Genomic DNA, 25,098 nt, shown 5'->3' with positions numbered 1-25,098 from the left:
AAAAATGGCTGTGCACTTTAAAAAATATAATACACTAGAGTAAATCTTATTTGTATATTAAATTATGATGTAAAATTTCAAAATAGTAAATATACTAGAGTTTTTGAATTCAGAAACTGCCTAAGAAAAATGCTAATAAACCTGTTTAAATCTGTGTGAAAGATGTTTGAAACTTTAAGTGTCCTTTAGTTCACCATTTCTTCTTATGCTTGGGAAGCTGATGGCATCCTTTGAACGAATTCCAATCTTTCTCGAAAACCAGGTGATCCCCTACACGTGACTTACCTGGTAAGTGATTTCAAGAAAGGAAATGCCCCACAGAGGTCTCAAAAGGACTAGGGTGCCTGACCTCAGGGCCTCCTCACTTATAGGGGAAAGGCTAACCCACATGCAAATTCCTCTCCCAGCTCCAGGGTAAATTCTCCCCTGGGCTGAGGGGGCTCCCAGCTCTCTACTCACACGGGGCTGAGGTCTCTGGGGAAGGCAGAGCTGTGCTCTAGAAGAAGATGACACTGCTGGGTCTCCTCCTGTGCCTGGTGACAGCCCCCCAGGGTGAGTGCCTCAGATGTCAGACATGGGTCTATGGGATGGTGGTCACTGCATGTGACTAATAGTGACTAATGCTCCTTGTCCCCAGGTGTCCTGTCCCAGGTGCAGCTGCAGGAGTCGGGCCCAGGACTGGTGAAGCCCTCGAAGACCCTCTCCCTCACTTGCACGGTCTCTGGTTACTCCATCACCAGTGGTTACGACTGGAGCTGGATCCGCCAGCCCCCAGGGAAGGGGCTGGAGTGGATCGGGTACATAAGTTATAGTGGAAGCACTTACTACAGCCCGTCCCTCAAGAGCCGCACCTCCATCTCCAGAGACACATCCAAGAACCAGTTTTCCCTGCAGCTGAGCTCCGTGACCACCGAGGACACGGCCGTGTATTACTGTGCAGGAGACACAGTGAGGGGGAGTCAGCCTGAGCCCAGACACTAACCTCCCTGCAGCTGACAGGTGGCTGGACTGCAGGGGACCTCACACACCAGGGGGCGCTAAAGACACGGAGATCAGAGCATCCAGCTTAGAAGGAGGTGCTGGTGGAGGTTAAGCTCTGGGTCCCTCTGTTAGTCTGGGTTTGTCCCTTCATCTGACATTTGCTCCAGCATTTGCTCCAGAGTCGGAATCTGGACACAGACATGACAGACACCTCAGAAGCAACTAGCAGCTCCCAGGGCTAACCTGCCATCAGCTAGCAGATCAGTGGTCAGTCCTCATGGAGGTGAAAGAACGAGTGGTGGTGGTCATTGTCACAGCACCCTGTGCACAGCAATGATGCTACTGAAGCCCCTGTGCAAACCTAGCCAGGCTCCCACCCCAACTAGCTTCAGGTGTTGAGTCTGATGATGCTCACACACCAAGGGATCAGGTGGAGCTCATTTCTGACATGATAGAAGTCATGGGATGGCTGGTCTGGCCTCCCCACCAGGGGTGAAGTGGCTTCCAAGTGCTAGGTAGGGACATGGGTGGGCTGACTGTTCCACCAGGGGTAAAGGAGTGATCACTCAGGCTTTCTTATCAGCATGTCCAGATGAGTGCTGATGCAGAAGCAGGAGGTTGAGGCTCAAAAGCTCCCAATGTCCAGCATCAAATCCTGGGTCCAGATTCCTGAGCCCACCTAACAATGGCAATGATAAGTGAAAGGGAGGTAGTCATGCATTGGGGTGCACAGCAATCCGGGGTTAGAAGCCAGCAGCTGAGAACTGACCAGGGAGTAGATAGGAGTCTTGCTGGGACATCTTGAGTGGCACTTTCCACTGTCTCAGATTTTTCTCATTGTATAATATTAAAGGTCATGGGTCAACTGTCTGCTTCCAATGATTGCAGCTTCTGGGGGATCCAAGTGTCCTGAGTGGACATCCAGCTCTGGAACTGTTCTCAGAGGTATGGAGTCACATTTGCTCCATGAGCTGTAAGGCGTGAACCCAGGGACTACTCTAGAGTTTTACTGCAGCCTCTGTTTTTAACACACACGCTAAGTTCTCCCTGTGAGCTACTTCAGTTGTCCTCCCTGATTCCTCATTCAGCAGATAAAGCTCCTAGTTGTGGATCATGAAGATGCTATTGAAGATGATGTGGAATAAAAGCTGTCTAGTGTGCTGAGGAAGATACATGTGGGTCATGTCACAGTTAATTTAGGGGTCCAGCTGATGGGTATATGTGTGCTCCCATATTATCTGGGGTTTCCATAAGAGTTTAAAATCAGTGGGCTGGGTGAGGCAGATCACCGTCCCTAATGTGGGGACCCTGCCTGACTGATGAAGGCCTGCAGGGGACCAATGTGACCCTCCTGCCTGATGGCCTTGGGACTGGAGTGTCCACATGAGCTTTGGTCCAGCCTCCAGCACCCATGGCACACGGGCTCCTCCTGCATCTCAGGCCTGTGTCCTTTGGCTGGAACTAACTTTGAGACCCCTCTGTGATCATCATGTCTTCCTCGATCCTCGATTACGCTGAGCCTCCTCTCTGTCATGATCTCTTATTTCCTCAGAGCCACAGAGCAGGGGTGGACTGGGTGCCCCAGTCCGAGGAACTCCAGGATGAAACAGGTGTGACCCATAGGTGGACCAGGTCCCTGTCAGATCCAGGGCCACATCAGCCCTGCCCCCACTACCCATGCTGTGTCTACAGCCCCACTTCCTCCTCACCCTGCTGCTTCCAGGACAGACAGGAGACTGTGACAGAGGACCATGACCGAACTCAGAACAGTGTCTCTCACAAGTGCTGACTATCAATTTTGTCATCACGTGTTCACTCCTTTTACCTGAGTTTGTTGTGCCAAGTCCCCTCCTTCTTGATCAGAAAAACAGCAAAACACCTCTTTACAAGCAACCAAATTCTTGTGAAAATGAGAGAGCTGGAATAGGGAACCCAATAGCAAGATGTGCTGCATCCTCACCACAAATATCATTCCGCTTCAAAAGAAGAGAGAGTGGACAGATGCGAGAACACAGATGAACCTTGGAGACACAAGGCCCAGGGAAACGCGTCACTCTCAGAATCTCAGATGCTCTTTACTTGCACATCTGTGTGAGACGGAGCAGTCAGGGCATGGAGACAGAGCAGAAGGGGGTGGCCAGGGTAAAAGGCAGGAAGTGGGCAGTTATAACTTAATGGGCTCCAAGCCAGTCAGTTTGCAGAGTGAGAATTTCTGGATGTGGATGGTGATGATGGTAGCACAATGGTGTGAATGTACTTAACATCACTGTGTCTGTTTAAAATTGATTAGCATGGTGAATGTTAGTTAATGTGTGTTTTACTAAAATAGTCACACCATCACTTATGAGAGGAGCATATGTGTTTCCAGAAGAGGTGGAGCTACCTGACCTACAGGATTGGAATAATGTCAGGATTTCAGGAAGGAGGCTGGTATGAACAGTTATTCCAAGAGCTCACTTTTGGGCAGGAACCTCAGGAGGGGTGTGACTGTCCCACAGGTGTTTCCAGGGAAATGGAATCTGGGAAGAGGGGGAGCCTGATCCAGGATTCTGGGCCACAGGGGTCCGTGGGCTGAGAGCAGTGTGTGAGGGGGATGTGTGGGGACAAGCACAGTGGGTGAGCCATGTCCTGAGAGGGAGAAGAGCATTACAAGAACCCAGACTTCCCTTCAAGGGAGATTCAACAAGGGTGGCATGTCATTAGGGCCCAGCAATCTCTGACTCATGGTGTTACCAGTATGACAGGTGGGGACGCATGACCATCCATAATGCTCACCACACAGAGGACCGTACTGCCCATATTGCATCCTCCCTTCTCCGAGACATTTTGTTTCATGATTTTCACTTTGCAGTGTCCCCTGAGGGTTTAAGAGAGCTGTAGGACATCAAGAAATGTAATAATATCAACAGCATAGGGATACCAGAAAGAGAAGAGGAGAAAGGGATAGAAAATCTGTTTGAAAAAGTAATGACAGAAAACTTCCATAACTTGATGAGAGAAGAAGCCATGCAAGTTGAAGAAGCACAGAGCGTCCCAATCAATATGAACCCCAAGAGGCTCACTCAAAGGCACATCGTAATTAAAATGGCAAAATCGAAAGACAAAGAGAGAATCTTAAAGGCAGGTAAGGAGACACAGATAGTAACATACAAGGGAGCTCTGATAAGGCTGTCAGCTGATTTCTCAACACAAACACTACAAGCCAGAAGGGAATGGAAGAAATATTTCAAGTAATGAAAGGCAAAGGCCTACAACCAAGACTACTCTACGCAACAAGGTTCTCATTCAAAATGGAAGGTGAAATAAGGAGTTTCCCGGCAAAAAAAGAAAGAAAAAAGCTAAAAGAATACATCTCCACCAAACCAGTATTGCAAGACATGCTAAGGAGACTGCTTTAAGAAGATGAAGAAAAACAGAGAAAGAGGAACTCAGGTACAAAGTGGAAAATGGGAATGAATAAGTACCTATCAATAATGATCTTACATGTAAGTGGATTAAATGCTGCAGTGAAAGACAGGGATAGCTGAATGGATTAAAAAAAAAAAAAAAAACGACCTGCAAAAATACTGTCTACAAAAGACCCACCTCAGAACAAAAGTCCTACAGAGACTGAAAGGAAAGGGATGGAAACAATATTCCAAGCAAAATAACATGAGAAAAAGCAGCAGTAGCAATGCTTCTATGAGACATACTAGATTTCAAAACAAAGCCCATAAAAAGGGGCAAAGAAGGACACTATGTGCCCAGTGGGGTGGACTGAGCCTTCAACCTATCTGGCACAGTGAAGGGACCCAGCAGAGTCCAGAGCAAGATTACTTAACAATATTTTTATTTGGAAGTAATAATAAAATGAAAGGTTGTCATTTACAGGTAGAAACATTAAAATGAGTGGAAGTCTTTCATGTTGAACATAAATATTTGCTTTTCATTTGTATGTTCTAGATGTCATCCAGATGTTACCACAGTGAACAGTGAGCTCAGAGAAAACTACAAAGAACTCCAGGAAAACTATGAATAACTCCAGGGAAGCTACAAGGAACTTACTGCAAACTACACCAGCATTAAAAAGGATATATAAACTATAAATAGAGCCAGGTGAAAATGGAAAATACAATTTCTGAACTGAAGGACACAGTAGAAGGGATCAAAAGCAGGTTAGATGAAGCAGAGGATTGAATCAGTGAGATGGGATGGGGAGAAAGGGCCAATGGTGCAGGAATTAAAAAGCATAATTGGTTGGTACAAAATAGACAGGGGAATGTTATGAAGAATACAAAAAAGTGGTCAAGTCAAAGAACTTATATGCACAACCCATGGACATGAACTAAGGGAATGGGATTGCTGGAGGGAGGGGCGTACTGGGCAGAGGGGAGCAAATGGAAAAGAAATGGAGACAACTGTAACAGCATAATCAATAAAACATACTTAAAAAAGGAAACATGGAAGTGTTGGCACCACGCTTGCTTAATTTAACCACTCACGTACCTGTGTGGATCCCTTCCCAGTTGTGCACACTGATTTCTGAACCATGGAATTGTGTTTGGGGAAAAGTAAGTACATGAAAGTCAAAAATGAATTTCTATGCCCTTGTCTCTGGATAATTATAACACAGATGACCTTGTGGCACAAAGTCGAGGGGTGACAGGTGTTCCAGGTGCCAGCACAGTCTTTGACAGCACAGCATTCCTTCAGTCCTGCTTCAGGGTGAGACCCTAAGGAGTCTCCTCACTTGACACCACAGCCCTACAAATGTCCCTGTCCCTGGGCAGTACTGATGTCATAATACAGCAGGGAGCAGGGTGGGGACACCCTTAACAATGGGAAACCCACATTCAGTCTGTTCTATGTTTATAGGACAACTGACCAATTATCACACACCTGGGACTGCACACACCTATTCCTGTACCATCTGGAGGTCAGAGCATGAAGTCCTTTCAGTGGACTGAGTTTCAGGTGATGGCAGAACCACCTTTTCTCCAGAGGCTCTAGGGCAGTGCAGTGGTCTGAATATTTGTGTTTCTCCAAGTTTGTTGTTTAATTCTTCATCCTCAAAGAGAATATTATTAAAAAGTGGGGCTTTTGGAGATGCTTAGCTCATGAGACTGTCCCATGAAGGGGGTTAGTGCCTTCATCAGTGAGCCCAGAGACCTTGCTGGCCCTTCCTCCATGTGAGGACTCAACAAGAAATTGTCTGCTGTGAGCCAGGAAGAAGGTTCTCACAGGAAGGCACCATGGCAATGCGATCATAGTCAAGGTTGTTTCTTGTACAAGCAGGGCTGGAACTGGCAACACTTGTAATATGCTTACAAAGAAATAGCATGTGAGTTTTTCTAAGTTAGTACACCTTATTATAATTCCATTACATTGTTAAGTCACAGCAATATAAACTTTATTTCATGTTTCACCTCCCCACAGTTAATTTTCCCTCCATCTATGGAGCTATTGTTGGCCTCTGAACCTTCTGGGGGAATGTCAAACATGACCTGGTTGTAAAACAAAATCTAGTGAGTTAAAAGCAGGCATACATTTTGTAAATGAGTCTAGAACAAATTCTATTTTTCTGGCATGGGGCAAACAAGTGTTAAAGAGCTTTGAATCAATAAAGAGAAGCATTAAAAAGAAAATAATGGTTAAACCTAAATTTAAAATCCCTCCTAATAAACAATGAGTCCCTGTGGTATCATGAAAATAGTCTCATAAATCAATCTCCAGTTCCCTCAAAGAGAGGGGTGTGATGGTCCAATGTCCATTGAAGCTGGGTAGGCAGTTGCCTGATTTTGGTGATGCTTGTTTCCATCTGAGTTGTGGTATCAATGTAAGTACAACAAGAAGAGTTCATGTTCATGCAAACTCCCTTTGTTTTGCTAGTATATAGTCTAAGGCAATTGCTTATCTAAGACAACTTTAGCTAGAGGGTCCAGAGATTTATAAATATTAGCAAGTGATTTGGTGGTTTCATTGGTTATGGTGACTAAAGGCTTGGAGAGATTCAGAAGTACATACTGATGTTCAGCTTCTCCCCACCAGTGTTATAAATAACATCCCAATAAATGTTATTCATTGGAGCTTTCTCCAGGAAGATCTCAAGCTATTTCACTGAATGTTGATTGATCAGCCTGGAATCCCATCTGCCCAAAAGTTTTACCTTCTTGCTTGTACATTTCAGGAGATAGCAGGTCTCCTCTGGGTTACATGAACAGCTCAAAGCATCTGGAGTTGGAGTGCATGTTACAGTGGGACCTGAGAGAAAACTGCTGCCTTTCAGGAGAAAAGGTTACATGGCCGGGCCATTCACAGAGCAAGTCCTGTTCCAGCAGAGGGGTGGGACATCAGGCAAACAGAGAAAGCTGGGTGGTGACTTTAGATCTCTGAGATGGCATGTTAATGGCTTGAGGGGAGCTTGTTGCTACATTTGTCTCATTAGCCTATGACCAAGACTATTGTTTGTGTTTGTGTGTTCTTTGTCAATTTGGTGTTTGATAGAGAGTACGTTGATCCCATGTCAACTAAAAGTCTGTTAACTTGTTCCCCACTGTTAAGTGTATTTGAGGCTCCTTTGGGGAAATTATGATGGGCTGGGAGGTGTCTAGAAGGGCCCCTGGCCCCAACATCCATTACCAGATTCACCTTTGTAGTTCATCATTGTGGTGTGTGCCTCTTTTTATTCATCACTGTTTCACATGCCTGCTGCTAGGCACCTGAGCTTTCTGCCTTGGTGACCTTCTGTACCTGGCCTTTTGTTCTTGCTCTGATTTTGTCTATCTAACTGCCTACTACATCTTCCCCTCAAGGATCTTGACTCTAAATTCTTTCAGGGAAAGGGGGCACAAGATCTTTTCTGTAACTGGTTCCTGCTGAAGAGGGGTGTCATTTTCCATCAGAGGCAAGAGATCCTTGCTCCCTGTTAGAGGGGACATGAGTCCAGGGAAAGGAAGAGGCTGGTGTTGGTGTCTAGAGGTGGCATACTCAGAGTAGGCATAGGGCTTGTAAATTGCAAGAATTAAATTGCATTACTAATATCAATATTGTTGAGGAAGATGACCAGGGAATTCAAGAGTGACTTCCACCCACACCTGCCTCTTCTCCACAGGTGTCCACTCCGAGGTGCAGCTGGTGCAGCCTGGGGCTGAGGTGAGGAGGCCTGGGGCCTCAGTGAAGGTCTCCTGCAAGGCTTCTGGGTACACCTTCACCAGCTATGCTATGAACTGGGTGTGACAGGACTCAGGACAAGGGCTTCAGTGTATGGGGACGGTTTACCATGACAATGGGAACAAAAACTATGCACAGAAGTTCCAGGGCAGAGTGACCATGACCACAGATCATCATCTTTCCTGTCTGAATGCAGCAGGGCAGGGGCCAGTTGTGAGCACAAGTCACTGACTACATGGCTCTTCCATTCCCATGTCACAAGGGATGACTGATGTGTCCTGAGGGGAGGATGATGGGCCACCAGTGCTGGTGGGAGGAGTTGTGGGCACAGCAGTTCAGGGTTTCTGAAACTTTATATAAAGTTTTTGTAAACATCCTCTTTCTCAATCTCTGCAGAGATTGTGGGTGGTGGTGACCATGAGGTGAAAGAGTCCTGGCCATGTGGCACAGTGCTGGTCTGTGACAATGCTGTGGGGTGTGCGGCTCCATCACTGCACATGCAGTAGGGGATGGGGTGGGAATCCAAATTCCAGCAGCTTCTGTCAGGGAATGATCTCCCTGCATCAAGGAATCCCAAGCACAATAAGTACAACATACTCACACCTCATGGATAGTGAGGCTGGATGAAACCAGTTAAATGGTTCACAGGGCCCTTGAGGACAGGTTCGGGTCAAGTCTCACCTTAACAGCTGTCCCAGCATTCACTGTTTCTGATAACACAGGAGCAGGAAACAACTGTTTTGCTGTCCCTGCAAGTTTCCGCACCAGCTTTGATTGAAGAAAATGCCAGTGTGTCTATCCCATGTATGCATGCCGTGTCACAGGGAAGTATAACCAAGACTTGTTTCAAATTATATGATGCCAACAAGCAGCTGTCTTGAGATATCAAATGTCTGAGTGAGGTAGACAGCTATAAAGTTTTCCATTCCTTTTTTTAAAATTAAAATTATAGGCTAAACATGGATATTTTATAATAACTGTTTTAGATTCCTCTGTAGATTTATCCTTTGAGGGTTTAGGTGGGAAAATAACCCAAATTAGGGTTGCTCATCTGGCATAATGAGTTATTAGAGCATTTTATTACTTTCAAAGTATGTTTTTGTATTGACATCCACCCTCACACTAATCCAGTACCGTGATGGATGAGTGCTTCCAGACTTCCTTAATTGTTCATGTGATGGGGTTTCCAGGAGACAAGAGAGCCCACTTTGCAAAAATCCCAAATCACAAATGCTCCCCAGACCTCTGTTGCTTTTCTGCTCTCATCCTGACTGAGAAGCCATAGGAACTGCAGGGCCTTCTGATATCTGGGCTGATTTTATATCATATGGAGAAATGGAAGCTGACAGAAAGGTTTATTATTATATGATGTCCTGGTTGCCTATCTCCAGGTTTAATATTGATGTTGATCCATCAACAAAAAATATCAGGTTCAGGTTCTCCCTGAGATTCTCTAATGTACTGAAGGTTTGCACTGAATTTCCCTTGATGGAGACTGAACAATTGTGAGCTCAATCTTGGACTTCAGTCATAACACCTGTCTGTCCAAGATGCATCACACAGGTGTATTGACCTCACCTGGAACCTCGAACATGGGTACATGTTCAAGCCAGTGGTTTCTTATCTGTGTGACTCCAGATATTATGTGTGGCTCTTTCATAAAAAATAGAGACAAATTGGGCTGTATAAACAATGAGGAAAATCACAACATAACTAAAGGACAATCTAGAATGTGTGTCAGCTCAGACGAGGTTCACTTACCATCGATGGTAACTCGTCCCCATGCACAAAGCTCCTTTTCCCATTTGCACATTGATACACTCAGTGCACCAGGTTCAAGTTCAGTGGACACTCATCAGGTGTGGCCATAGTGACAGACTGCCATAGGTCCCATGTAGACATGATTAGAAACTGAGAGAGAGAGAGAGAGATGGTCCTTCTGAAATTGACATTGATGAAGTAGGACAACCGACATATCACCTCTCCTGGTCCATGATTATAGCTACATGACACATCCATGTAGACACCAATCCTGATGCTGAACATATTGCTGAAACACCGATGATGAACATTTTCTACAAAGGTAGATTCATCGGCTCCATTAAGGGGAGGCTATTTGAATGATTAATTCATCCTGTGTAATCAATGGATAAAGAAAAAGAATGTTCTTCATACCAGTAAGATTTTATTTATATCTGTTATTTCATATTAGTGATTGGTATCAAAGTTTTTCATAAAGAAATTTCTAAATTTAAACATACTCCCCAATCTCTAACTACATTTTACCTAAGTAATTATAGTCATGAGTGAGATTCCTCTGAGTTCACAATGTTTGACTCTGATTTTATCACAGAGTCTAGAGCAGTGGTCCCCAACCTTTGGTAAAAGGGACCGTTCTTCCAGAAGGCATTTTTTTCCAGAGACTGGGTTGGGAAGGATTGTTACAGGATTATTCAAGCACATTACATTCAAGTTCACCTAATGTGGTGCGGTCAGGTTCCTAACAAACAAGGTCTAGTACCAGTCAGTGGCCCAGAGTTTGGGGACCACTGGTCTGGAGAATAAAACAAAAATTAGGCAATGAGGCTACTGCACATTGAACACCAAATTTGACTGAGGGAACATGACCCAGGAGCACTGTCTGCTTCTCTGTAGAGTTCACACTCTGTCTCCCAATAATCCACACAGACACTCCACCTCCTCCAACACCAGGTCCATGTTCTCTAAGGTTCCACTCTGTTCTAAGTTCATACTCTGATCACTTAGTAGTAGAGATAGGATCAGATGGAACTTCTTGTTTCTTTAATATGAACCTCCTGCACTTTCGATTATTGCTCTGGTCATGATGGTTGAATTTCTTCGTGTGTCCAATACTAGTGACTTTCAAAGGCATCTCTCATTGGAAATCCTTCTCCATTTATGGCAATTTACTTTCCTCGGTTATTTACCCATTTCCTGGAGCATTTAGGTTACTGGGGAGGACACAAGACCAAATGTAAGAAGTTATTATTTATTTTTCATATTATTATTTTCGGTCCTCACTAGAGGACAGTTTGTTCATTGCTTTTAGAGAGAAAGGAAGAGAGAGAGAAATAAAGAGAGAGAAACATCAACTGGTTGCTTCCCATACACAACTGGACCAGGAATCATATGCACTTGGACCTGGGATCAACCACCGCCCCAAGCAATTTAGCCAAACTTTTGAAAGCTAGGAAATAATTCTAAACAGATATGTGACTTTAGACGAGTCATACTGGGGATATGTCCTTCCTGTCACAGTTGAAACCCAGTGCTTTCTATATAGTAGGACAACATGCAAATAGGGCCCCTCTGCTCATGAAAAGCAGCGCAGCCCTGACTCTGGAGCTCCTGGGACCAGAGCTCAGCCAGGGATTTCCAGGCGTTTGAAGTCTCTGGTCAGGACGTAACACAGACCACTCATCATGAAGCCTGGCCTCAGCTGGGTTTTCCTTGTTGCTATTTTAAGAGGTAATGTACAGCAAATTAGAGAAATGAAGTACGTGAGTGGATATGACTGAGAGAAACAGTGGACTGGGGACAGGTTACTGACCTCATATCTTTGTGTTTGCAGGTGTCCAGTGTGAGGTGCAGCTGGTGGAGTCTGGAGGAGGCCTGGTGCGGCCTGGGGGGTCTCTGAGACTCTCCTGCGTGGCCTCTGGATTCACCTTCAGTAGCATCTGGATGAACTGGGTCCGCCAGGCTCCAGGGAAGGGGTTGGAGTGGGTGGCAGTTATGTGGTATGATGGAAGTCAGAAATACTATGCGGACTCTGTGAAAGGCCGATTCACCATCTCTGGAGACAACGCCAAGAACACGCTCTACCTGCAAATGAGCAGCCTGAGAGCCGAGGACACAGCCGTGTATTACTGTGCAGCAGACACAGTGATGGGGAGTCAGCCTGAGCCCAGACACAAACCTTCCCGCAGGAGGGGCTGCGACCACCAGGGGGCGCTCAAGGTCTCTGAAAACAAGGACTGTCCCAGCAGCAGGTGCAGTTGTAGGTATTGGTTGGTTTCCTCTTCCTGTAACAGTTACCTCCAGGGAACCTCTCTGAGTTCCTAAATCTGCTCTCACCCCTGAAGTCTCTTAGTTAAAAAGAACATTCTCACGTGGACAAAAGACAGAGACTCTTTCTGACACTGTTGTGTCCTCTTCCACTGAATCATGAAGCCTTCTGGGCCCCATCAGCTGAATCCAATAGAGGCTCTGCTGGACCCAACAGAGTATTTCAGCCCCACACAGCTGCTGTCCAAACTGGCCATTAACAGGACACATGCATGCTGGACAGTGGGCACCCGAGGTCAGTGAACCCACTGCCATAGGAGAGAGAACCTTGGTGCTGTCAGTCATAGACATGGCATCATGCTCACAGCACCAGGTGTAGGTGCCACCTCACAGAGGAAGAGGGACCCATGACAGCTTGGCGTGGATGTGCAGGTGATGACAAACACACTCCCCAAAGGGACATGGAATGCTTACCATGTACATAGTTGAAAAATCTGGGAAAATCAGGAAAGACCTTTCAGCATGTCAAACATGCTTTGACAGAGCCAGGAAAGGAGACTGTCTCAGGGCTCCTATTCTGTTAAAGTGGTGGGGAGGGAAATTCTGCTTATAGGGGCTTGTTTGGTTTCAATGTCCCAATGGCATCTAGAGAGGAAACACAGCCTTTCAGATTTTCCATATGAGGTAGATGAAGGAGAGAATGGAAGAAGCCATCAGTTCTCAGCAGTTACAATAAAAGAAGACTATGACTACTTATTCCATTTATCAAACATATAAATGATAATCAAAGAATTTAATCTCAAAGGTTTTCATCTGATGAAACCCTTTGAGATTAAATCCTTTCCCCCAGCAATGCTATGTTTAGGAGACCTTTTGATGAGTGGCAGTGACATCACAGCTCCTTAAGTTGTTAAAAACCAACAGGCAACTTAGAGATCACCTAGTCTAAACCTACCCATTTCACTGGGGAGGAAGCCGAGGCCCATGCACAGAATGCTGCTGTCCCATAAAGAGGTTTGCAAAGGCATCTGTTACTGCATTTTTGTACCTTATAACTGTGGGAAATGCTCACAGTCAAACACCGGGACACAGGACTTGGGCGGCAAAGCGAGGCGTTTATTCATGACTCTGCAGTCGGGTGCACTGCCAGCCAGGAGCGTGTGCGCGCAAGGTGGACAAGGTAAACTGGTTTTATACTAATGCAATTAGCTCCCCCTCCCCTCTCCTGCTCCCCCGTTTCTCCATTGCTGGTTAATCTGGGTTCACAATCTGGCGCGATTAACCGCTTAGCTCAGGGTGTGATTAACTAAGGGTAATCTAGTTGTAGGTCTATCTCCAATTTATTTGCAAAGCTATCTAGCTGCATCTTCCCATTTCTCTGTGTTTGGTGACAACAGTCTTCCTCCTTTTGATCCCGGAGATATGTGTGAGGAACTGCCAAATCTTGTTTCCTCACCCCTTTTCCATGATTCATCTGTTGATTATCTCCTACTGGTTTGAGACCCTGGCTGGTTTGGCTCAGTGGATTGAGCGTTGGCCTGCGAGCTAATGTCGCTGGTTCGATCTTCCAGTCAGGGCACATCAGAGAAGGAAAACTCTGACTCCAAAAAACCTCCGCTGCCTTGTGGCATACCTCTTCAGGGGAAAGGCTAAGGGAGTAAACCCCGACAGAAAATCCGGAGCCGGAGTCCCTAAGGCGGTTTGACGTTGTAGTCAACACCAGCAACTCCTGCGGCGCACCTGAAGCCAAGCTGTATTGACTCCGTCTTCCCCTTGGACCCTTCAGCTGCGAAGAGAGGGGGGGTCTGCTGCATGGGCAACAGCAGACCCTCCATATCACCCTGCCCAGGCTCTGTAGCTTCAGCTTCACTGGAGAGGACACTCCAGCGTCATCACAAGATGTCGATTCAACACGGGAGGAGACAGATACCGTGTCACTCCCGAGTTGGACTGCACAGCCATTCTCAGTGGTGCAGATAGACTCTTAAGAAGCTACACCATCGTCTCTCGAGACGGACGGCTGCTGACGACGACTTTTTATTTTGTACACCAAAGTAGGTATTATGTACATATTAAACTATGATGTAAAATTTGTAAATCATGATATCCTAGACTTCTGAGATTCAAGAGTGTGTGAAAAATATTCATACAAATTTTAATTCTGTTTGAAAGATGCATGAGAATTTAAAAATGACACCTACTCAGCTAGTCCACCATTGCTTCTTATGCTCAGAAAGGTGAGACTGTCTTTGAACTCATTCCAAAGTGTCTCTTCCTAAATCATGTGATCCCCTGTCCCTGACTCACATGGGATGGGATGCCTCCCCCAGAGACGTTGTAAAATGACCAGGGTGACTGACCTCAGTCCCTATTCACTGATACAGGAAGGGCTGTCCCACATGCAGAGTCCTCACCCATCTCCAGTGTAAATCCTCTCCTCACCTTGGGGGCTCTGAGCTCTCTCCTCACACGGGGCTGAGGTCTCTGGGGAAGGCACAGCTGTGCTCTAGAGGAAGAGTAATCTGCCAGATCTCCTCCTGTGCCTGGTGACAGCTCCAAAGGATGAGTGTCTCTGAAACTACCTAGTCACTCACTATACTGCAGAGAGTCTGACAGGCAGGACCATTATCTGGGTCCTCTTTTCCTTAATCAGCACCTGCTACTACTCCTTCAGAGATGCCCATCCAGTGTCCTCAGTGGTCTTGCCCTCCTGTCTCCTGTCCGTGCCCTCTGAGAATGGGGACCTGTGGGATCTAGACCAATGTGGCCATCCACGTTTGGTAAGTTTTGGCTGCACTGAATGGACAAGGGTCACCTGGGTCTTAACCTTGACAGGTTCATCCTCATGGTGGCCTCTGAAGGTTCCAGGTGCTGGAAGAACAGGAAACCATAAGGGTGAGCCCTCACCAGTCTTCACATTAATCATGTTTCCCTTGGTTCTCTTATCAGAGCAGTGCACTCACTCAGTTCCAGTCAGTGTGAGGGCCCTTCCCATGTGCTAGGAAGTGGAGAGAAGTGAGATCTGGAATTCATTGCCATGAACATCATCACAGTGTGTGTGTGTATGAGAGAGGTTGCTATTTATTGAGCAGTAGAAGTGCAGTGACATTAGGACCACATGCAAGGTAACTCAGAAGGGACCTGCAAGCAGAGGAACCTGAGACAGCAGAGACCCCCAAAGCCCCCTGGAGCTTCAGGACTCAGTGGTGCTGGCTGAGTCAGTACATCTTGTAGCTTTCTGGAAGGGGCTCCCAGGAGGCTTCACAGAGCCCTGGCTGGGGGATTCCTGCAGAGTCACTGTGGTTTTAGTAAGGTCAGTCCTGTGTCCAAGATGTCATAGCACATGGTGTCCCTAAGGGAGCATCCTGAAATCAAGGCAGAGCCTTTAATTCTGGGCTAGAGATGCTGAGAGGTCCATGTTCTGTGAGCCCAGACAGTACCTCCCCATCAGGGCACAGGTAGGGGAGAAAGGGTTACACATGACCCATGAGCTCAGTGCTACTTCCCAGGAGCAGGTGCAGTGGGAGCTGGGATGGGATTTTCTGGGAGGACCTCAGTCTTTCTCTTTTCATTAAAACATCTAAAATAAGAGTTGGACAACAGGTGACTGTAGTATCCTATTCTATCAGAGTATTTATCAAACTTGATAAGACATGAGAACCATGGTCAATAGAAATATTTCTATGATTACTTTATATCTAAATTGTAAGGCCCTAGACACAGAGATTAGTTGAAGTCACTAGCAGCAGCATTTTGGAGACACACTGACCCAAGGATAAGATATTCAGTTATTAAAGCCCAGAACTGGGCCAGATGGTCTGTGTGTCACTCAAAGGTGGGCTCACAATGAATAGCATGTACTGTGGGGGCTCGTCCCTCAGTGGGAGGAGCTATGTCAGCACAGAGCTCAGGGACCTGGGAGGGTACACACATTTTTCAACACTGATTAGGACTTGGACCCTGAGTCTCCCACTGAATGTGGTCCCTGTGTCCTCTACCTTCTCTTAAGTGGTGTCAAGTCTTCTTCTATGAAACACTCTGCCTTGTGAATATGCAAATGAGAAGAGGAAGACTAGTGTAAATGTGGGTCTGCTTGTGCCCAGACACAAACTCACTTGCAGGAGGGTCTGCGACCACCAGGGGCTGTTCAGGCTCCCTGAACATGGGGGTATCCCAGGAGTAAGGTGCAGTTGGAGGTTAGGGCTGGTTTTCTGTCTGGTTTCCTCTTCCTGTAAGTTTCCCTTGGGGAACCTGTCTAGATTCCTGATCCTGAGAGCATCTCTGAAGTCTCTGAGTTAGAAAAGCCTGTTGTAAAGGAAGAAACATTCTCCAATGATTAAAAGGCTGAGACTCTACTGGACCAAGCAGTGTGGCCCAGTCCCTCAAATCACAGTGTCCAGGCCGGTCAGCAACAGGGTAAATGTGTGATGAACAGCGAGGAGCAGAGGCTTATGAAGCTAATGCCAGAGGAGTAAGATCCTAGTTGTGATGGTCATTGACTTGGCCTCATGCTCATAGTACCAAATGTAGATGACCTGACACAGGGCAGAAGAATTCAGGAGAGCTTGATGTCAATGTCCAGGCTGACAACAAAGACACACTCTAAGGGGACAGGGAACATTTATGACACACAGCATTGACATCTCTGGGAGGAATAGGAAAGGTCCTTCAGAAAGTCAGATTTTTAAGGTGAGTCCTGGTAGCAGCACCCAGTTTTACTGAGGTTTGAACCACCAGTGAATAATTTTAGGTTGAGGTTCTCAATGGGATTCTCTAATAACCCTAAAGAATGCTTTGATAATTCCCAGTAGAGATGTAACCTGTGAGCACATTCCTGAATTCAGCCATGTTCCTTGCATGTCACACTCTGCCCCACACCTTTGCCTTAGCCTCCCTGGCCTTTGTGTTAATTCACCTGTTTTCTTTTTCAATTTCAGTTGACATTCTTATTATTTTATATGAGATCCTAACCTACAGCACAGTCGTCAGACATTTGTAGAATTTGTGATGTGATGGCCCAATATTTCCAGTTCCCACCTGGCACCACACATTGTATTACAATATGATTTACTTTATTCCCTGTGCTGTACTTTACCTTCCTGGGTTTAATCTGTAACTGACAATTTGTGCTTCTTAATCCCTTTACCTTTTCACCCAGGCCCCCAACTCCCCTCCTCCCAGGAAACCACCAATCTCTTCTCTGGTTCTATGAGTTCATTTCTAATTCTGCTTGTTTCTTTATTTTTCTCCCTAGGTTCCACACATAAGCGAGAGTACATTGCATTTGTGTTTCTCTGCCTAACTTATTTTACTCAGCATAATATCCTCTAAGTCAATCCGTGTTGTCCCAAGTGGTAAGATTTCATTTTTTTTGTTAATGCTGAGTAAAGAAAATGAGACAATTTTCAAATTAGTGGTTTGGGCTAGAAGTCCATTTAGTTATTTTTCCCCATAAAATAAAAGACACATTTTTATGTCAGCTAGCCTCTACCTGGTATAATGTTGATTGTTATAAGTTAATTTCTTGATTTGGTCGCTGTCAACTTCAACTGGTCTACCTTATCATGGAGCATAATTCAGCAAGTAATCTGTACCACAAAACTTCACAAACCACTTTTACACATTGATCAATCACAGCACCTTCTTCATTCACTGCACAACTCATCTTTTATTCAATTGAGTTTTTATCTTTCTTGAAATATTAAAGCATAATATGTTGAAAATGTATTTTTCACCTTCAATATTAAAATGGCTAAGCAAAACTCATCAATTTTGATTAATTTTAAAGGTATGCTGAGCTGTCACAATAAAATCTAACAAAGTTGTTTTGAATGAAGTTAATGACAACTAAGCACTACTGGAGCCATCACAGAGAAACCAAAAATGTTTGACCAACCCAATATACAGGTATCCCTCATATAACACAGCACTTCTATAACACAGTTAGAGAATTGGGAAAAAAACCCCATATAACATGGTACTTCTATAATACAATTTTTTCTTCTTCTTTTATTATTTGGTTTTTCAATTCCAGTTGTCCCATTTTTCCCCCATTGCTCCCCCCAACCCAGCCCACCCCTTCTCCCACAATCATATCCCTCCCCATTGTCCATGTCCATGAGTCATTTATACACGTTCCTTGACTAGACCCTTCTCTTACTTATCCCCCCTCTCTCCCTCTATAATACGATTTTGCTCTAACATGGTTAGAGAATTGGGGAAAACTCCTGTATAACATTAAATTAGGGAAATCCCTATACAATATTGAATGTGATCAAATTTTGGACTGTATTAATCTAATAAACTCATCTATCAAAGAAATAAAACCAACAACATTAAATGCTTTTTTGGAGAAATATGGCCAGAGTCAATTAAAAGTGAAAATCTAACTGAACCAGCAGAAAACAGGATGGATGCAATAGTAGAACTAGCTAAGTCTTTAGGTGGGGGAAGGTTTTTTTTGATATGACTGTAGAAGACATCCAAGAATTGCTGGTAGAAGAATAAACTCATAAAGCAGTTTTGGTAGAAATGGTATCTGGAATGTGCCAAGATAACTTAGGGGATGATAGCACTCATGAAAACGAAGAAGTTAAACAGTTTACTCTAAAAGGTGTAAAGAAAGGCCTAGTCTTAGCCAAAGAGCTAGAATTGTATTTCTTAAATGAAGATCCTTGCAACAAAAGGAGCACAAAGTTTAAGAGAGAACTTCAAAAGTGCTTAGCACTATATAACAAAATTTATGAAGATCTCTCAGCTAAAAGCAAGCATTCTAAAATAACAATTTTTTTTTTGCAAAAAATAGAGCATAGAAATCAAGATAATGCTGAAGAAAGATCAGAAAATGAGGATATCTTGTCAAAATGAAAATGCATTCTGTTAATGGAGCTTAGTCGTGATAATGAAGAAAACATTACTTAACTAATCTTAATATGTAACACTTTTGATTAAAATTGCTTCAATAAAGATAATTCTCTTAATTATAAGAATATAATAGTATGTTTGTTTGTTTTTTAATTTTTGGAACCTAACCCCCCTTTTTGTACTAGTTTTTGTTTTGTATAACACAGATTCACATAAAATGGCATTTGTTAGGAACCATGTTATACAGGGGGTTACCTGTGTTAATGACTAGATGACTACGTGAGGCTCTTTCTATCGGAAGTGACATAAGACAACTTGAACTTGCTACACAAGGAGGAAAATCACAATATAAAAAACAAGAAATCTGGGGTGTGTGTGAGGGGGAGTTCCAGCCAAGATGGAGATGTAGGTAGACACTGAGCATCTCCCTCCACGACTAAGAAGGAATTACAACAACCTCAAAAATTAAAAAGCAACAACAATTGGAAGTAACATAAAATCAAACTGCATAGAAGTCCAAGAAATGAAAAAATAAAGAATAAATACTCACCCAGACAGGTAGGAGGGGCAGAGCTGGGGAAGAAAGAATGTGGTCTGGTGGTGGTAACAGTGACAGGGCTGTGGCTATGGCTGTCAGTGGAAAGTGAAGTCATTCATTTTAAAAGTTGGGAGGGAAACCTGGGAAGTGATCCCAGCCCCAGACCACACCTCAGAACTCACGGTTCCAGCACTGGGGGAAATAAAGCCACATTTCTCCTGACTGTGAAAACCAGTGGGGATTAGGGAGGAGGAAGAAACTGCTGGTCTCTCAGCAGAGTCTGCTTGTTTAGAGGACCAAACTCCCTAGAATGTCTGCAAACTTACCCACTCTGGGAACCATCACTAAGAAGCAGCTAGAGGGACATATATTGCATGCAGGAAGTGGAAGAGGTGCCTGGAAAGGAGATGAGTGATAGGAAAGCAGCATTGTTTCCTTTAGGAACCCTCCCTCACAGACAGGATCACAACGTGGTGAAATGGGTCTCCCCATACTGACAGAAAACTTAGGCTCCATTCCTTACAATGGAACAGATGCAACAGCTCTAGCTAAGGAAAAAAGGTGAACACAGAAAGCTGTAAACATGAAGAGACAGAAGTATGGCCCAAAAGAGGGAGCAGATCAAGGTTATAGTGGGAGAACTGAGCAATGAGAAGATAGCCAACCTAACAGATGCAGAATACAAAACACTGGTGATAATGATGCTCACAGACTTGATTGACAAGATTAAGTATGACAAATTCATAAGGGAAGAAATGAAGACTATGGTAAGTGAAATGAAGGAAAACCCACATGAAACCAATGGTGAAGGGAAGGAAACCAGTGTTCAAGTAAATGATTTGGAACATCAGGAGGAAATAAACTGTCAACCAGTACAGAAGGAGGAAATAAGAATTGAAAAAAAATTAGGAGAGGCTTAGGATCATCTGGGACAACTTTAAATGTGCCAACATTCAAATCATATGGGTTCCAGAAGGAGAAGAGCAAGAGCAAGGTATTGGAAATGTATGTGAAAAAATAATGCAGGAAAACTTCGCTAATTTTATGAGGGAATAAAACATACAAGTTCAGAAATCACAGAGAGTCCCAAACAAGCTAGACACAAAGGGAACCACACCAAGACTCATCATAATTAAAATGCTAAAGGTTAAAGATAAGTAGAGACTCTTAAAAACAGCAAAAGGAGATAATTACCAACAAAGGGGGTGCCTATAAGACCATCAGCTAATTTCTCAAAAGAAACTTTGCAGGCAAGAAGGGACTGGAAATAAGTATTCAAAGTGATGAAAAGCAAGGACTTACAACCAAGATTACTCTCTCCAGCAAAGCTATCATTTGGAATGGAAGGGCAGATGAAGTGCTTCCCAGACAAGATAAAGCTAAAGGAGTTCATCATCACCAAGCCATTATTATATGAAATGTTAAAGAGACTTATTCAAGAAAAAGAAGTCTTAGACATTAAACTTGGGTTCTGGGAATCCAGGTCTGGTTTTAGCAAGCCCCCATAGTAACTGCTGGTGTCAGGGACTGCCTAACCCCCAATAAACCTCCTGTCTCCACAGCAACTGCTGACGTCAGTCACTGCCTGTGTCCTTCAAAGGTACCGGCAGCTGCTGGCAAAAACTTAGTAAATTTTCTGTTTCACTGAGCCTTTCTTTTTTCCCTGCTGACACCCTTTGGTCTCAGCCCACTTGTGAAGCTGGCCAAATAAATCTTTTAAAATTCCTTACCTGTTTTCCTGTCTTTTCTCCTCTCACTCTCACCGGACCTGACATTGTGGTGCCAACACTTGGGAAAGTGAGAGAGAGAGGGTAAGGAGCTTGAGCCTGCCTCCCTTTGCCTGACCTTCACATCTACACCTGTGAGAGTTACTAGGTAAGGAGCCCTCCCTCTCCCAACAGCACTCTTTCCATTCAGTACCAGCTATGATTATAGCGTCCAGGACACCCACCAGAAAATTCCAGCGCTGGGTATGAGAGTTGCTGCCAGGTCCAGGACCCTTAGGAACTGCGGATGGTAGGATGCCTCCCAGCTCTTTCTCCCAAACCCCAGCCTGGATTAGGAACCTCTCAGGTGGGATGCCCCCAGTGAGTCTACCCTAGACAGGAGAGGGCCTCCTGACTCCCTGACTCCCTATCAATCATGGGCAGTGATCTGTCTAAGGCATTCCATATCATGTACCATTTCAGCGTCAAGGAAACTTCCATCTGAACTTCTGTAATGCGGCTTGGGCACAGTACACATCCTGACTGACGTTAACAATTATTGTCACCATGAGGGCAAATTAAGTGAGGTGCCATATGTACAGGCCTCGTTTTGAGCTGCAGAGGCATCCTCTCATTCTCTGTCAATCTTCCTCTCTACTCTACCTCAAACCTCCTCTCCAACTGCTTCCCCTCTGACTCTCTCCCAAGACCCCTTCAGATCCTGTAGCGGGTCACCTCCTCTCCATCCCTTCTGTCCCCTTCCTCCAAATGCAGCCCCAGAAGACTGGAATGGCCCACAGCTGCCCCTTGATTTGAGGGGGATCTCTCTTCCTCCCCTAACTCAATGTAGCGGGTGTTTCTACCTAAGCTCCTATGCCTATACCTGGCCCAGCAGAAGCAGCCACAACTATTGATAAGCCCCCTGTTGCACCAGACTCTGCCCCTGAGGCACAGCCATCTCTCAATCCCTCCCCTTTCTCAGCTTCACCCTGACCACAACCTATCCTTCCCCTCCGGGAGGTTGCAGGACCCCATGGACCCATAGGGCACATATCCCCTTCTCTCTCTCCAACCTCTCCCAGGTTGAGAGACATCTTGGTTCATATTCCCCTGACACCACTTGCTCCATAAAAGAATTCTATTATCTCCCTGTTCCTTATTAGCTAACCAGGTACGATCCCTAAGTCATTCTCCCTGTCTGTCTTCTGAGAAAAGGGAATGTGTTTGGCTGGAAGCCCAGAGGCATGCCAACATCCTAAACAGGCAGAACCATAACAATGTATCCACAGGTGCCATAGCAGGGAATTGAAGAAAACCCTTGGCCTGGCTTTCTAGCAAGGTTAGGGGAAGCCCTCCAGCATTTCGCTAACTTAAATCATGATTCCCAAGAGGGCATCCTTCTTCTCCATTCCATTTTATTTCTCACCCAGATCCCAACAGTACAGCAAACTCCAAAAACCAGAGGCAGGTCCTCACAGCAGTCAGACTGAATTAGTTAATCTGGCCTCAAGGTCTTCAACAACTGAGATGAGGAACATGCCCAGTCATGAACTCAGGCTTTCCAGTTACTGGCTTCTGCTCTAAAAGAGTCCTGCAAACCTAACCCATCAAAAGGCAAAAGGCAAATCCTCACCTACAAGGACCTTCTTCAAGTGTGGTAAGCCGGAACACTGGGCAAAACAGTGCCCGATCCATGAGCTCCTCTGGGACCATGCCTGCTGTATAAACTAGATGGGAGATGCAGTTCAATTGTCTCCATGCCCCTCAGGGCAGGGAGATATCAGCTACCCACATGGAAGGGACCTCTGGCTTTGACCTCCCAGAACTTCAAGGACTTGCAGTGGAGGACTGAAGCTGCTCAGAGACCGCACGGGCCTTTGTTCCTATCTCCAGAACAGAGACTCGGGTAACTCCTTTAGAGCAGGTAAGCCAATATCTATCCTGATTACTCTGCTGGACCATTTACTAATTCCTCAATCTTGGTTGTTGGGGTTGATGGCATAGTCTCACAACCATCACTACTCTTCTCCTCCCATGCTCCTCAGAAGAACATATTTATGCCCACTCATTTCTAGTGCTCCCTCACTGTCCAACATCAATCAATTCCTGGATGAGATATTCTAGTGAAGCTCAAAGCCCAGATACTCATAGTGTTACAGAACCCCAGTCCATGCTGTTCCAGAACATCTGTGGGGTCTGATTGCCTGCCACCAAGAAGTGTGACTCTCAATTTCTCTCCACCCCAGGTGACTTCTAGCAACCCATTTCCATCTGAATACTCCTTGCAACAGCAGCAGAGAGGGGCAATATTAATATTTTCATGGTCTGGGAGTCGTGCACAGCTGTGTCTTCCCTACAAACCATGACGGGTCTCTTAGAGGAGCAGCTGGAACCTGTTCCCTGTGTTCCCTGGAGTTGGAGGAGAGACAGGCGCATTCTTGGAACTAAGACACTTTACGAATTTTGGTTTTATTTCATTCTCTTGTGTGGCACCTAAAAATATTGTGTGCTCTTCAAACAACTGTAATTTCAACAGGACCCCAAATGTATTATCCCTCTATTGTGTGGGGTGTCCTTGCTGAGAGTTGTCTTTCACTGCAGAATTGTTAAATGTGGAATTAGACAACTTGTTTCATTTTTATTGGTTTCTTTCCATGCGCAGAAATATAAATTGAAGTAAGTTTGTTGCTTTCTTCTCAAAATACCCCCTTCTCCCAATGGAAGGACACAGATGTCTTTGACTCCTGAGTCTTAGTCTCTCATCCTGCAGAGACCACCCCTGGCTGCAGTTTACAGGGGCAGGTCTTTCCCTGGATGGGAATCTCCACCTGCTCCCCTGTCAGTTTATGTTGCTCAGATCAAACTGTGGGATGCAGAGTCACGGCCATGCTAGGCTGTCACTTCCTAGCTCCATGTGTGTGTGCAGGTGGGAATTACCATGTGCTGTCTACACCTTGTGAATATCAGCTGTTGTGTTTCTCAGTACACTTATTTTCTGCTGAAATGGGAATCGGATCCCAATGTTGCTAGATTGTTTCAAATATATAGAAGGTAATTGAAGTATTAATCAAAACCTCTGAATAAAGAATAGCAAACTTCCAAATGGATTTAACTGTGAATTATACAAAAACTTCAAAAAACAATACCTTCTCAACTACTGCTCCTTAAACAATTCCAAGAAATACAGGAAGAGGAAATACTTCCAAACACATAAATCAAGGTGATGATTAAATTCACACCAAAGCCAAATAGAGACACAAAATATAAAGCAAATGACAGGTCAACATCCCCCATGAACACAAAGACAAAACTACTTTACAATACACTAGGAGACTGAACTGAATATGAAAAGCAGCATTTTCCCCATCACATGGGAAATTGTCTCAGACTGCAGAGAGTCTCCAATGTGTGTATATCAATAAACATTATACAACTCATTCACGACAGGAGGGATAAAGCTATATCAACCTATAGATAAATATAGAAAAAGAAAAGACATTTCAGTAATTCAAAACCCCTTCGTGATTAAAATTCTCAACAAATTAGTTATACAATTCATGTACCTCAACATAATAAAGGCCACATAAGTGACATCACACTAAGCAGAATATTCAGAGCTATTCTTCTAAGGTCAGGACCAAGACTAGGGTCCCCACAGTGACTGCTTCTCTTCAACAGAACTGGATATTCATTTCAGAAAAATTAGACAAGAACAAGTGGCACAGCATGTCTAAGTCATAACAGAACAGGTCAAATGTCTCTTTCTATGCAGAGCACATAATGTTTTAGACTGAAAACCCTAACAACTGCACCAGAAAACAAATAAAGTAGACA

General features: G+C 44.7%; 1 gene segment (V, D, J or C); it reads left to right on the top strand.

Moving 5' to 3' along the window:
- Positions 1-460: 460 nt before the first annotated feature.
- LOC149992553 (immunoglobulin heavy variable 4-38-2-like) lies at positions 461-8,196 on the top strand. The segment is given in 4 exon segments: positions 461-552; positions 638-948; positions 2,534-2,591; positions 8,072-8,196. Coding segments are annotated over 4 exon segments (540 nt in total).
- The last annotated feature ends 16,902 nt before the right edge of the window (positions 8,197-25,098 follow it).

This window comes from Furipterus horrens, unplaced genomic scaffold, assembly GCF_987537825.1.
Source record: "Furipterus horrens unplaced genomic scaffold, mFurHor1.1.pri manual_scaffold_15, whole genome shotgun sequence".
Classification (NCBI taxonomy): Eukaryota; Metazoa; Chordata; class Mammalia; order Chiroptera; family Furipteridae; genus Furipterus; species Furipterus horrens.
This window is presented reverse-complemented; position numbering and strand designations above follow the sequence as displayed.